The sequence below is a fragment of the Scardinius erythrophthalmus genome (assembly GCF_964197995.2).
Source record: "Scardinius erythrophthalmus genome assembly, chromosome: 11".
Classification (NCBI taxonomy): Eukaryota; Metazoa; Chordata; class Actinopteri; order Cypriniformes; family Leuciscidae; genus Scardinius; species Scardinius erythrophthalmus.
Genome location: NC_138231.1, coordinates 35,884,706 through 35,900,161, shown reverse-complemented (window position 1 = coordinate 35,900,161; position 15,456 = coordinate 35,884,706). Strand labels below are relative to the sequence as shown.

At 37.7% G+C, this 15,456-nt stretch overlaps 1 protein-coding gene across 4 annotated transcripts in view; it reads left to right on the top strand.

The window, feature by feature from the left end:
• The window catches only part of bach2b (BTB and CNC homology 1, basic leucine zipper transcription factor 2b), a 101,626-nt gene that overhangs the window by 63,621 nt on the left and 22,549 nt on the right, over positions 1-15,456 (top strand). For all 4 annotated transcript variants that reach the window (XM_081378058.1, XM_081378057.1, XM_081378056.1 and 1 more), the window contains one exon: positions 9,903-10,157. In XM_081378058.1, coding sequence (XP_081234184.1) covers positions 9,915-10,157 — 243 coding nt within the window. In that variant the 5' untranslated portion in view covers positions 9,903-9,914. The remainder of the gene's footprint in view (positions 1-9,902; positions 10,158-15,456) is intronic.

The following is a 15,456-nucleotide window of genomic DNA, read 5'->3' as shown; positions in this document are numbered from 1 at the left end:
TCAGTAGAAGTATGATTAAAAAACATGACAAAAATCTACATTCATTCAAAGCTTAATTACACCTAAAAACATCTGGCAGTGACTGCAAACAGGACTCCAGATGATGCATTTGCAAATGTGTTTGTTTATATAGTTTTGCCTGACAACCCTGCAGCCTTGCAGTAAAATTAAAGCAGCAAAATAAAATAAAATATCTGTAGGAGAAATGTCACAACATACCCAATCAATAAATAATATCATAAATGTGTCTCAGTTTAAGCAGAAGCACTTAGTAAGCCAAACTTTGCTAGAGGCTTATATAATATATCGCATATTTTTTTTCTCATGCACAAATTAAATAAGCTTCTTAGTTCTTCATTTGATCTTAATCACAGAGACCTACAGGATCAATAGTAGTAATATGAATGTGTGATGCACACTTAGATTATCATTCTGGATACTCCCGCAAGCCTATTATGCCATTTCATGCACCGGATTTGCACACATGCACAAGTGGAAAAGAGTGATTGCCGCTGAGGAGGCATGTGGAGGATCTCCTTCAGACAAGCACACTCGTGCACGGAGAGAGCCAGATTGACTTTCCTTTGAGGGACTGAAGTATCATTTAGCTTTATTTCTGCAGTCAAGAGTGTTTCATGGAAAAAAAATTCATCTTCTGTCATCTAATGATCGAGAACAACAACTCTGGGCATCTCACAAGCCCACTGCATGTGAGAAGGTCCAGAGAGGGTTGTTCCTGCACTGCTGTGCATGAATCAATCTCTAGCCAGTGGCTAATGTTTCAACAAAGCCGAGGAATTATGCTCATTCCAGGCCCTTATCTTTACATATTACCCTCTGTAACAAGAGGTATTTACTAAGATTCCTACCCAATTAAGATAAATAATTCTAGGAGAGCTGTAAGAGTCCAGCATGGTAACAATCGAGACCGTCTTCTGCCGCGGATGAACACTCTGTCAAACGCTGCTCTAAATGTCCATTATTGTCATTCAAGCCCACTGAGACAGAACCATTAAAAGGGCTCCATTAGTGAGTGTGCACTTTTGCCAGAGTATGTGCATGTGGAATAGTAGGATTAGTCATAGACGCTGATGATTAATACCCAGCAGAGCTGGAATGTAATGAGCCATTAAGTCTGTTTCAGTGTCAGAGGGTTGAAGGAAATGTACTACCACTTTCTAGGCTCAATCACAAGCCTGTACAAGGTGTGTGTGTGTGTGTGTGTGTGTGTTCACATGTGTGATTGCACAAGGTAAATGGGCTTTTAACAGTTAATAGCCAGTAATTACTGGTGGACAGCAAACCCGTCGAACTGGTTTGGCTTTTTGGTGTCATCACATCTAAAACTGCTACGTAGTTCATCGGATCATTTGCTAAAATGCCAAGTTGAATGTAAATCTATATCATGCTAGGATTTAGCGTGACTATTAGCATAAAGCAAATCAATGGCTTTTAACACTTCATCTGCAGTAATGGTAAAATGAGTGTTGGTAATGTTTATGCAATCGGCTATACTAGTTACTGATGCTAATGTTGACAGCAGTAGCGCAATGAATTTAAGTGGCCAGCAATTTGAGAAAGTCGAGGCACTTTCCTTAAGAAGAAAATGTACCATGTAAATAAAATTTGTTTGTTTCACTGTAAAACCATCACAAATCAATGTGAGATTATAAAACAGTGCAGTTGAAGAAGCTTTGCACAATTGTTTTGCTATCTTAATTTTTGTCTTTTAGCTTGATTTTTGGTTGATTCCTTCAAAGTCCAGTTCATTCAGTGGCCATATTACCATCAGCTTTTTAGACTTATGCAAGTATAGCTCCTTGATTATTTACAGTGACAATGTAATCATGATTATTCATTTCAATTAATATGCTTAATACCGGTTTTCTTTTGTAATATATTTTTAAAATGTAATTTATGTCTGTGATGCAAAGCAGAATTTTCAGCATCATTACTCCAGTCTTCAGTGTCACATGGTCCTTCAGAAATCATTCTAATTTGCATTTCTTATTGTCATGTTGAAAAGAGTGAAACTGCTTAATATTTTTGTGGAAACCGTGATCTTTGCTGAATAGATTACATTTATTTGAAATAGACTTTTGTAACATTGTCTCTACTGTCACTTTTGATCAATTTAATGCGTCCTAGCTGAATGAAAGTGTTAATTTATTTTAAAATAAAATCTTACTCTAAACGTTTGAACAGTAGTGTAGATATTTAAAACAAGTTGATTTCATACAAAGCAGGCTGTTTCTGAGTTAATTTACTGCTGTTTAGTTCATCAGTAAATCAATTTCACATTGATCCCTTTAGCAGCATAAATAACAAAACTGTGATTCAAATTTTGAATAAATGACACACATAAAACAAGCAGTGTGACAAGAATGTCACTCAATCTGTCAGTGAAGCTGTTTGTAGTGCACAGTAAATCTCGACTCTTATTTACACTGTTTGTCTTGTTGATTTACAGTATATTGGGAAAGATTTCACATGTTTTGATCGAATGAAACTTGACCAAAATCGATGCTGTAAATTATACTTTTCTTGTCGCAACAGCTGTAATTGTATTATTGTATTACCCAAGTAGTAACAATCTGTAGAAGTATCAGACTGAAGTGTATTTAGGTCTGTAATTGTGGTATCTGGATGGAAACCATGGTTACTGTGGTAATTTTAGCAAGGCTTGTGTATGGAGATTGTCACAGGTGAGCTGTATGTTTTCTGTTAACGTAGCAGCGCAGACAGCTTTTTTCTGTCAGAAGTGTTCTGCTCAGCAGCAGAGAGTGTCTGTGGAGTCGGGAAAGAGGACATGCATCACAGAACGCATCAAATGCTGTCATCCCCCAAACCGCAATGTCAGGCCTTCCTGCGGAGCGCATTCCCATTCAGGACAGAATCTGATCTGTCATTTACTGATGTTAGCTGAGATATTTAAACTGGTTAATGGTTGACAGGCATGGAGACACCAATATCTGCTTTGTTGGCATAGTGAAGCTGTAAAGAAGGCCTCTCAGGGTTTTGTTTATTTTTAGGGTCTCCAATGAGTTTGTCTGAAATCTGAATAAGCCAAGAGAAGACTGCTCAAGTGCTAATTATAAGGACATTAGGTCAGTGAACTCTATATCAGGAAAATGACTGCTTTGTTAAATGTGGTCAGAGAGTGAGAGAGAGAATTGGAAATTGGTCCAATTCACTGCCAATTGAGTTCCAGCTCAAATGACCACTTGGGGCAATAAAACACAAACAACTTTTATTCCTTTTCACACAAATTATTATTATGGGGCAGCTTGTCAATTAATAAATTCTTATTTTAGATTGATTCCTTGCACAATACTGTATTAGACCTGAAAACACTTTTACCATAGTGTATCGTACAGCTTTGCATTTGCGATATAAGTCCCATGAAACACGTCACAACACTATATAAGTGCTTAAAGACTTTCAGAAGCACGCTAAAATGACATGGTTGCTTTAGCAAATGCATTTTTATCTCACATTTGCTTTTACTGATGCTATTGGTTAGGTTTACAGTAGGGTTTAGTGTAGGTAGTACATTATATTTTTAAGCACAATAGAGCATTAACCTTTTAGCGCCACTCACTGGACATTTCATTTCCGGACTGCTGTGAGGCGTACAACAATCAACGTAATAAAACATTGCCAGATTCATGTTCATCTGTTTCAGATAAAACTCAACGCACTTTTAGTGGCATTTAACCCTGTGTCTTGAAATGTGCAAGAAGCAGCGTAATATCATTTTGCAGAAATTATGCTACAGACATGCTTTTCCAATGAGCCTGGGTTGTTCTTTTGATTCAGATCTTTTCAATTGAATCAATTGAACCGGTTCACCACACCAGTTTGAGCAATTCATTCTCAAATCAGACTGAAATCAGTCAGGTTCTCGAGTCAGCACAGATAGTTCTTTTCCATCTTATCAGAACACATTGAGAAAACACTTCATTTTGAACGTGTTCTTTATACTAGCAATTGGTAACTCAGTCTGTATTGTTGGATACACAACCATTGTTCATTGTCTTGGGGGTATTCATCTCTTAAAGTAAGGCTCCATGCTCAATCGGCTGGTTTCAGAATAGTCCCAGTGCTCTGGTAGTCTTTCAAGCCCTTGAGCGGGCAAAAGTAGAACGCCAGCGACAGCTGTCGGAAACCCATCACAGAGCTCTGCTTTTGATGTGTGTGGGAGTGTTCCTTGCAAAACCAGTTAGCTGCCACAGTTAACAAGATTGAGAAAGGCCTGCGGAATAAAAAGAAGAAAGGGAACTTCTCGAGGGAACGAGACGGAGCACAAACCCCTTGCATCCCTCAGCAGTTCTAATCGGTAACACGTCCGAGAGTAGTCATTTGTGGTGAGTTTGTGTGCATATGCATCATCCTTTTGTGCACAAAATGCACACATCTGAAAATCACAGCATGGAAAGAAAGCAGATTCCAATTTTGAAATAGTGTGTTTGGCATCTTATGAACCTTGCAACCACATCTGGAAATATTATTCTTGGAAGACAGGTCATTATCCACCAAAGGCAGGATAGAAAACATATTTAGAGCGAGGAAAAGAAACAAAACGAAAAACAATAATTGGAGTGACCAGTTGGACTGTTGCTCTAAATGTCTGGGAATGTAGGACACAAACTTGCTTATACATTGGTACAGCTCTGTCAAATCTCACAGTTCGAATCAGTATTTTCTGCACCACTTTTAAAGCAGCGGCAATCCCCCGCTACTGAATCTTCAGTCACACAGCAAAATAATTGTTGTGAATGTGAGTTTGCAGACTGTATTGAATGGGATGCTATAAAAGGGGCTGTATACTGTGAAATACTGCTGACAAGAAATGTCTTATTATTGAGTTGTCCTCGCAGGCTGCGGCCTAAACAACATACAACGCAACCGGTGCTGTCGAATTCAAGAACAACTGAATCTCATGAAATGGTTCTTTGTAGTGAATCAAAAACAGACTGTTTGCTCTGTTTGTTTTTTAAAGTTAGACATCAACCTTCTTAGTTTTCCTCAATCAATTCATCATAAACTATTTAACAAGCAAAACAATAAAAAAATATAAAAGAATGCCTGTTTTTCCATTCGTTTTTTGTCAAATTTGTAAAGGGTCACTAATGAACCGAGGCTCTGCACAACAATAATTGAATCTTTGATGACTGACTAAAGTGCAAATAAACTTTATTCTACAAGGTAGCAATGTCTGATACACAATGATGAAGTGACTTTCACTCATAGTTACCGCAGGCAGAAAACAAAAGAATAGGATGAATCATCAGCAGAACTTGAAATGGCTCAGTGATTTACCGCAGAGCAAGTACTGAACACAATCAAACATTAATGTCACTCTCACTTAATGGTGGATCTGGTGAAAAAGCTGTCAGCGATCCAAATATTGATTTTGAAGATGTTGAAAATGATAGTTTTAAGAATATAGTTGAGATCGAGAATATGAGCCAGATGCTGAATGTACTGGGAAATTAGCTCTAAAGAGGACAGTGATGATGGTATAAAACATCTGCTCAAACGTAACTCTTCCAAGCTCCAAAAGGTAACAAAATATGCTTTAATTTATTCTTCTGTAATTGTTACTCTAATATCAGGAGAGTTTTAGATTATCGTGACGCGTAGAGATCCATCCGTGTTAGAAATAGATCGGGGTCGCTAAACACCTGAATATGTAATAATGATTGGTGAAACATTCATGCATTTAAGGGTTAAAATAATTATTTGCTTCTTATGGATGTGATTGGTGCTTTGCACAGTTGCATTATTGCCACCTATCTTTGTCTTTCGTTTTCTTTCTTTTCATGGTAACCACAGTGTCCCTCCCACACACACACGCACATATGCGCGCACACACTCACACACTGCAGTATAGGATCCCAGAACCCACATGCCGTGTGGTTTGAATTTCTCTGAGACTGACTGAGAGAGATAAGAAAGAGAGGCGTCGGGCCCACTGATTCCATTCTCTTGGTTGAGGAGTTTCCATTTGCACACACAGCCATTTCCAATGACCAAGGACAACTTTCCTCTTTCATGTTTTAATTTGTGCTGCAGTAAACCGTCAGTGTTCGTCAAGGCTCACGGCTTTTACAGGCTCGCTCTGATTGAAGGAGCCCTACAACAATATCCACCGTATGCAACCTGCCTTGTGGAGCCGAGCTTTGAGAGTTTGCGTCCGTCTGTTTCGTCTGTAAGGAGTACACAACCTGCCAATTTTACCCAGTCAGGAGTTAAATCAAGATGACAAGGGTAAGAAATCTCAGGCCTGGTCTCTGTGGGTCAGAGTTTGCCTAAGGTGCAGTCAGTGGTGGTTGTGGGAGCAGGGAGGAGCGCTGGCTGCACAATCCTCACCGCAGCAGGGCAGACAGGGGCAGCCCTGGCTTCAGCGGGGATGGAAAGAGCAGTGTTGGCTGCCACTAGAGCTCTGTAGGAATTGTTTAGTCATGCACCGATCATTCCGCAAGCAGAAGTTGGCCCCGGACAACTTAAATAGCTCAGTGTGTTGTGGAAAAGACTACTGGCAGAGACTGAAAGTAGAGATTGTGTAGTTTCAAAAGCAGTTTAAATCTGCCTGATTCAGAGCTTAAGCATCCTCTTTTTCTGTATGTCTTTTCATGCTGTGCTTAACCTTGGTTGTCCAGGCAAAATGCACTTTTAACCCTGAGCAATGCAACGTTTGTACTTGTAATTTTAGGGGGGGGGGGAGCTTCTGAAAATGTGTGCCACAAAGTATCATGGCTTTTTGGACAACGTAGCATGAGTCTACATGTACAGTGGTACAACATAAAAAAAAAATGCTTTCATGTATTTTTGGTCCATTACCTAGGAATTTCTTGGAAGTACCTTGGAGTACCATGTTAATACTATGGTATGTGAACTCTAGTATATGGTATATATGAAAGCGTCAACATAATATAATGTATCATTTATAATATAATAAAATAATTCATTATATATATATATATATATATATATATATATATATATATTATATTTAGAATTAGATTTTATTTTATATTTTCAGTTAAGTTTTAGCAATTTTGTAATATGTCTTTTTTGCTATATTTCTATATACCTTAATTTTATTTTTTTTAAAAAGAAGTCATTTTAGTATTTCAAATTAAATTATATTTCAATAATAAATTAAAATTAAATAAACACTTTATTTCAGTTTGTTTCTAATTTTCATTTAGGTTGTTGACAATAACAACACTGATGTTAACCGTGTAAAATCCGTGTAAAATTTAATCCGTGTAAAATTATTCTGTTCAGTGAGATCGTGTAGCATCGGACAACCAATCATAAACTACACAGTGCTTACCTTATTAATTATGTATGCACTATGCACAGTCGCATGTCCTGATTTCTCTGAGTCAGATGTGTTCCTGGGTCAAAATATTTTGTTGATCCTGGAACAACATTCCTGTCTGAAGCTTTAATCCTAACCGTATCCCTACACCTAAACCTAACCCTAAGTTATCCGTAAAATCAGAGAGAAATGACACGTCAATGACACCACTGTAGAAGCACCAAAGCCTGTTTGTAAGCCTAAACTTGACATAAACTGTAAACGCGTCCTTCAAATCTGATTGGTTGATTGGAATTTTGTTCCAGGTTTAACAAAGATGTGGATCCAGGAACATGTTGCCGTTGGTGAAATCCGGTTCTGAATGCACAGTCACTGAACCATTTGCATTTTGTTTAGTTTCAGCATCTGAGAGAATAATGAAAATGTTAAACTGTGACAACACGTCGTAAACTGTCGTGAACAAGATACCGTTTTTTATTTAGTATATTTATTTTTTTAGCCATGTAATATTATTAGCCTATTCGATTCTACTTTGCGTTATTAAAGCAGGTCATGTGCCCATGGCAAGCTGAAATCATCTCAAGTCTCTAAAGTTACTTATACCTAAGGTTTAGCATGGCACTGCATGGGGTAACAATTTCAAGCCCATCTCTCTCTTTCAATTCTTTCTAAATGAACGGATTTGTCTTGGCTGGTATATGTTCAGAGATCATGCACACCTTGCCAATACTGCAAAAAAAATTCCTTGAGAGGATCTTAAGGTTGTGCTTTATGCTGAGGACTGCTCCTGACTCGTCATATTCAATCTGCACTTATTCAAATCAGCTGCAGGGCGGAATGCTAATTTGAGGTTAGTGATATTCACTTGGCAGCCAGAAGGCAGCCGATCCGACGAGAATCCCCGCTCCCGGTCTGATGAGATTAAACGCGTCGGAGTCATTGTGAGGAGCGATTGTCGAAGGGTTCTGATACAGGACCTGAGGTACGGGGGCAGGACAGGTTTGTAAACACACAATTGATCCAGACTCCTGAGACACTTAAGTCCCTAATCACACATCCACCGGTTGAGCAGCTTTGATGGGTGAAATAAGGGGAAAGGAAAAGGAAAAAGAGCTCAAGGTAATCTTTGTGACTGGATGTCTGAAGATCACATGCGCCAGCATCTCTCTGTGTGCCTCCTACAAAAGAACCGATAGCAGAGACCCCACTGTTTTGACAGCTAAATCACCTTCCCCAGCTAATCTATCACTGTGTGCGCGCATAAGATCATTGTTTAAAGTGTGAATGTGAACCTGCTTACGTGGGGGTGTATGTTAAATGAGAGAGTGTGAATAGTGCGACAGCAGCTGATCCCCACACTGGTCGTGTGGGAGGGTTTGGGGCTTTGTTTTTGTGTGTGGTTGTGCGTTTGCTTTCTGTAGGTGGCATCTTTGAGGAGGTGGTCACGGTGAGATTGTTGAGCCTTGAAGCCAGAATGCAAAATTACCTTGAGAAAACAGGAACACTTTAAAATATGTTTCTGTTGATTAACATTAGTTAATGCATAGGTGTCATGAACTATCAATAAACAACCATTTTTACAGCACTGATTAATCTAGGAAAAATATTAATTAAATTTATATAATTGATTAAGTTTATACCATTGCTCATTGTTAATTTATGTTAGTTCATGAAAACATATTAAAGTGCCCCATTATGCTTTTGCGAATATTACCTTTCTTGCAGTGTAATGTAGCTGTTTGTGAATGTAAAAGGTCTGCAAAGTTTTAAAGATCAAAATACACAACAATTAAAGTTTTCGTCTTCTAAAAGGAAGAATCAATTCTGAGCTGCCGAAAAAACTCGTCAGTAATTAAAGTCTCACTTCACCTACATAACAATGTAACAAATTAGCATAATGCCAGCCTATGGTGTTCATTGGCTGCTCATGAACAATGTCTACTTTGACCAGTCCTCTTACACTAGTTGGAGTTTGGTTCGTGTTGTCGGCATGTCAATACTCTTAGCCCTGCAAATTCCCTTTGAATGCACTGTAATTGATATGAAATAACTGACACCATTTTTGCTGCTCTCTGTGAATCAAGTGCTGAGGAAGTTTAGAAATGGTAAAAGGTGTTTCATTTCGGATACGTGCTGTAAGCAGTAGACCACTCACAATAGGCTGGACTGTCTGACCAATCAGAGCAGAGTAGGCTCTCGGAAAAAGGGTTAAGAGAGACCGAATGTTAGATGCACAAATTACGACAGTCACTTACAAGCTGCTTTCAAAAGATCAGAGAACTATGTGCACTGTAAACACAAACAATTCCATCGGTATTAGATAGTCACTTCGGTTGTGCACCTGTCTTTGATTTCATTGGCTTATGTCACTTATACCAGATAAAACAACTTAAGATTTGAAATGTATTCCCTCTCTAGCTCATTTTTATTTTCTCTCCAAAGCCTAATTTTACTCACTTTTAAAGAGTGTTAAATTTGGACCAGGTTTGGATGCATTGTGTTGCACTGCTGAGGTCATCTGGATGACATAAGTTGACCCCGCTATGTTTGTCTGTCTCTTTCTGCACAGGGTGTGAGCGGTATGTCCGTGGATGAGAAGTCTGAAGCTCCCATGTACGTGTATGAGTCGACGGTGCACTGTACCAACATCCTGCTGGGTCTGAATGAGCAGCGGAAGCAGGGCCTGCTCTGTGATGTGACCGTGCTGGTGGAGGGGAAGGAGTTCCGCGCGCACAGGGCTGTCCTAGCGGCCTGCAGCGAGTACTTCCTACAGGGGTTCGTCACCCAAACTGACAATGAACTGGTTCTCAGCATGCCAGAGGAGGTATGAATAAACACATTCACATTCACAGATTTTAAAAAGTTTTGTTAGCTTGCACATTAATGTTTTAATAATGTATTGCTCAAAAGTTTGGGGTCAGTAAGATGTTTCTTTTTTTTAAGATGAATTTTTATTCACCCAGAATGTATTAAATTTATCAAAAGTAACAGTAAAGACATTTATGTTACAAAATATTTATATTTTAAATGCTGTATATGCAGTATTTAAAACAGTTATTTTAATTGTATTAATATTTCACAATATTATTAAAACATCACAAAAAAATCATACCGACCCCAAACTTTAGAACGGTAGTATATGTTATTGGTTAGCTTTTAAAAGTCTGATAGAAAAGGTATTGCTAGGAAAACAAAATCGTGACATGGTCTTCCATGCATCAGCTTTTTTAATGTATAATGTATAAAAATGGCTATATGATCACTATACTAGCTTTATACTGTACATAAATGAATGACTATAATTACCACTCATCACCTGTCTAACTACCATATGGCGGCAGCCATTATTTTCCTCATCTTTATGAGCAATAGCCATGTCTCTCCAATATGAGCAGTAGTTTGTGTTCTCCCACAGCCCAAAGTGCACATTTAATGAACTAGCATCTATTGCATTAATCCTCCATCTCCACTCTCTGGTTCATGGATCCAAAATTAAGATGCAAAGTTTCCTGAAAGCAGAGCATTTGCATAACAAATGGATGCATTTATTATGGTTTCTGTTACGTAGCACAGTAAGAACATAGTGTGATTTTAATGGGATGTACTTGAGCCATATCCTCCTTTTAGCCTGTCAAGTACCTATTTAGTGTTTTAATGACGTGTCGTGCATACATTTAAAATCCGTAACAACTGTTTTAAGAAAGATGTAGCCACACATAAAATAAAAATGTTTAATTGAGGCTGAGTTTTCAAAGAAGCTAAAGTTTGCTTAAGCTAGCAAGCAGCTAGAAAACAATTCATGTAGCTATTGGTAAACAAAGTCAAATTTTAAAGATTTTATTCTCTAATACTGATAATAAGACTTAGTTTAGACACTAATTTCAGATTTAGTGATGTGACTGTAGTGACAAGCATTGTTTTAGTTAGCAAACCGTGTGTTTCATTAGCATCCCACTGTCTCTGTCCTGACTGATGGCATACTTGCTGATTTACCACATTGATGGATAAGAGAATTAAATATTATAGAGTGCAACAGTCTGGTTCCGGAAGTAAAAATTCCATTCATTTTCTCCATAGGGGAATTCATTTTGAAGTTATTTTTTAAATAAAATATTTAACATATCAAATTCCTGGTAAAAAAAAAAAAAAAAAAAAAACCTACATATTTGTGTGTATAAAATGCATATTTTACAATAAACGTAAAATATATTGTTTCGGTATATAACTAATGTCTTTATCGTTTCAATCGTTCAATCATTCAATGATGTAGAAACCAATCGTTTCTACATCATTTTTAATTCATGCCATTCTTCATTGTACTTCAAATCAAAGTTTGTAATGTTGTGATTCACCATTAGGCTGGCTTGTTTGGTTCATGACTTATAAAGCGGACTGTAGCAATCTATACCTCTAGATGTTTTAAAGCAATGTGATTGATTGATTAATTTAATGAAATTTAACCATTAAAACTGTGATCCAAGCCCAGCTTTGGACTCCAAGGGCATGCTGGGATTTTGCAATCGCAATGCACATAACCACAGAAATGCATGTACACACACACCCCTGCTTTCCAACTTTTGCAGTGATTGAGTTTTCCACAGGGGTGTTAATGTGACATAAGAACGCCTCCAGTGATGTATTCACACCTCTGCTCCTAAATTCTCTCTCACATGCACATGCTCAGAAGTGGGACACTTGTAATGTGGTTTACGGTGGGCGTTGACCAGTGTTATTGCTAACAATTAACAATTGAAGTTTATTTTTGGTAACTGAGTAGGCCTACTGTGGAAGTAAAATTACATATAAATATTAGATAAACTTAAACTTAAAAAAAAAACCTTAAGTGAAAACTATAAATCTTGCCTTGACAGCTAGCTGAAATAAATACATTTGTTGAAGTACCAAAATGACTAAAACTGAAAAATACATTAAAGCCATGTAGAAATATTTTTTTTAAACTAATAGAAATGACAAAAGCACATAACAAAATTACTATTACTGAAATATAAAAATAAAGCCAATTTAAAATATGAATAGCTAAATAATATAATAAAATATATAAAACAGTAAAATAACAATGCCTATGACAACATTAGTGATAAGTATGTATTTATTATCTATAATATGCCTGTCCAAGAGTATTGGCATGCCCCTGTTCTGTGATTGAGAAATGTTAAGAATTAGAAAGGAACATGTTAACAGGTTTTTCTGTGCAGAAATATAGAGTTAATACGATTTAATGGATTCCTACAGACTTCCAGCTAATTGGAACACTTCTTTCATTCACATCTTGCCTCCTCCATCAATTATTCATCAGTCTCTCACTCTCATACTCAGGTGTGAGTGTGAACGAGGAGGGAATTGCGTCTTTCAAAGATTTAAAAAAAAGAGTCTTAGGATTTAATAGAGTGCTTATCTTCGCCTCAGATGTGACAGAAAATGTGTTACTGTCTCTTACTATTAATACAGGTAAATGTCATGCATACTCCAGATAAGATCAAAATACTGTTTGTTTTAAGGCGTTTTTCAATAGCACAGAAAATTGAGGAGCATTTCATATTTTCTAACCGGTTTCTTTTAGTAACAGAGCCTTCTGTATTTTTTTGTATAATAATGGATGATTTGTTTTGTCATGTTGATTCATAATCTGCTGCTCTTGAAAGACTCAAGGCGGTGTATCTGCTGTGCCGTAAATATGTATAGACTTTGTGCTCCGTGTGTCGCACACATACGCCGCAGCATCCAGTGATTTTAGCACAGCATTCAGGGTTTGCTGAACATCGCCCCCTACGTGTCACATGAGGCAAGTGAAGGCAAAGAAAAATGGGGGGGTTAAGCTGCGGTTGGGGGTGTGCTGGTGGGGTGGTTGATGAAAAAAAATCCACTGCAGATGAAATGTGAAACAAAGAGCACTGCCACCTCCTTCTCTTCCCCTCTGCAACACCCCCCACATCCACCCCACCCCTCCCAGATGACCTTGTTATTGTTGAGTCGTGGGGACCGCATCGGGTTAGTGACATCATCTGTGTTAGCCAGCGAATGTTGAGCACGGGGAGAGAGAGAGAGAGAGAGAGAGAGAGAGAGAGGGGCTCTTAATCGGCTCTTTGTTGGGAATCAGATCATGAAGAGAGACAGAAAAACAGCTTCAACCCCCTACGGAGATGCAAAAAACCCTGTATTAGACTTCCAGGATTCCAATACGAAGAGATCCATGAAGAAATCACTGTCTGTACTTTCTGCCATGTCTTTACACAAAGAGATTTTCTTTGAAGCTTTTTAATGCCTAAAAAATGAATAATGCATAGGTCGTATTTTTACGTCTTTGAGTGTGATTATCAGGTTAATATGGTTATTATTATCAGTAGTGGTTATTATTTGACTATTACAACAGAGGTTTTGCTTTGATGACGGTCTTGGATTCCCTCCAGCCACAGTCATTAGGAGACAAACCGCACATTAGATCAGTGGTTTTCTAATGGTTTCGCTCTTTTACAGATTTTATATTGGACAGCTAATGGCAACCCAACACCGTACCAAAATAGTTTTTGAACAAAATTGACATTTGAATTCTATTTAAATGATCATGAACTGCATAAGGCACAACAATATGCAAAATTGTTACCATGACAAAGGGTGAGGAAATTAACAAGTGATTTGCCAGTCTAACACATGGAATAAACACTGGGCCAAATATTTTCTTAGTATCAATTATTACCAATTGACATATGGATTTGCATCAAAGTACCATAGAGTTTGATTGCACTGCCTTTGACGTCTACATTAAAAGATAATGGAAGCTTTTTCTCCCCTTTTAAGTTGATAAGCCCACTTATTTTGCTATGCAAGCTTATTTGCATACATGATTACTTACATTTTTTTTACTTACTTATGCAAGCAAATACATTAACACAGTAACAGCAAAAGGTGAACCACTCATAAAATGAATGGGAGAAGTTTTGTAGTTTTGCCAGTTGGTTGCTTGGTTGCTCATTCGTTCGATTGGCTTTATGTAACTCCAGTTCTCCAATTTTATTGCAGATCTGAAATATATTGAAATTTAATCTTGGTAAACACTTTCAGAGATTTTGGTCTGCGCTTGTATTGTAGTTAAAATGCAAATGAACAACATAAAAATAACTACCAGTGGGTGTTACCAAGATGGCAATCTACCAGTTAGATACTCAGATGGGTGTGAATCGTCTTATTAGCTGGCGCTTTAGCAGTCGAGCGCTGTCAGCACCCTATGAATGGCCAATCGCCACATGATGAAACCGTGCGTTAGGTCTTTCTCTGTCAGCTTATATCTCTTTTAGTTCGTTCTTCATCTGTGAATAAGACACAGTTCAGCATAAACAGTATTAAGTGACTAATTTTCAAGGGAAACTGATTCACTTCTCTGTTCCTCTATTATATTCCTTAATCATATAATTTGCCGTACCAGTGTAACCTCTGCTGATTCAAGTGATTCTCTCTTCTGTATTATTTTGTGACACCACCCAGCTCATGTTTTCATCCCTGTTTCATCTCTGTCTGTCTTTTTTTTCCCCTCACTGCTCCTCTTGTGACTCATGCATTACTTGAGAGTTGTCTTAAAGCTGTCATGTAATAAAACCATCATTCAGTGCACTCCGTCTTATTATGCACAGCTCTCTGGAATACTTAGTTCTGCTTGGTTAATCACCTCATCCATTGGTCCGATATGTTCTTATATTTTTTAATATAGTGCAACAGTCGGGTTCCAGATGTAAACATCCCATTTATTTTGAATGGAACGTTAACTTACAAACCTTTAAAAAAAGACCTACTGTGAACTATGATTTTATGAACCATTGTTGAAGCCATCAGCCTGCATTATTTCAACTAATGTTTTAAACAGTCATTTAAACAGCAGAATTCCTGATGAAACACTGCATTACCCATAGTTCTGCAGAGAAATCTCCACCAATCACAAAACGACAGCAGAAGAACACTTTAGCGCCCACACACTCGCATGAAGCACTGCAAATGCTATCAAACTATTTAAAGATTTCTATACATAATATGCATATCTGTACCCCTTTTTCCTTTTCCCCTTTTTCGTTTCTAGGAAAGCTAAGACGTAGCCTATGGCAACGTACACAGTG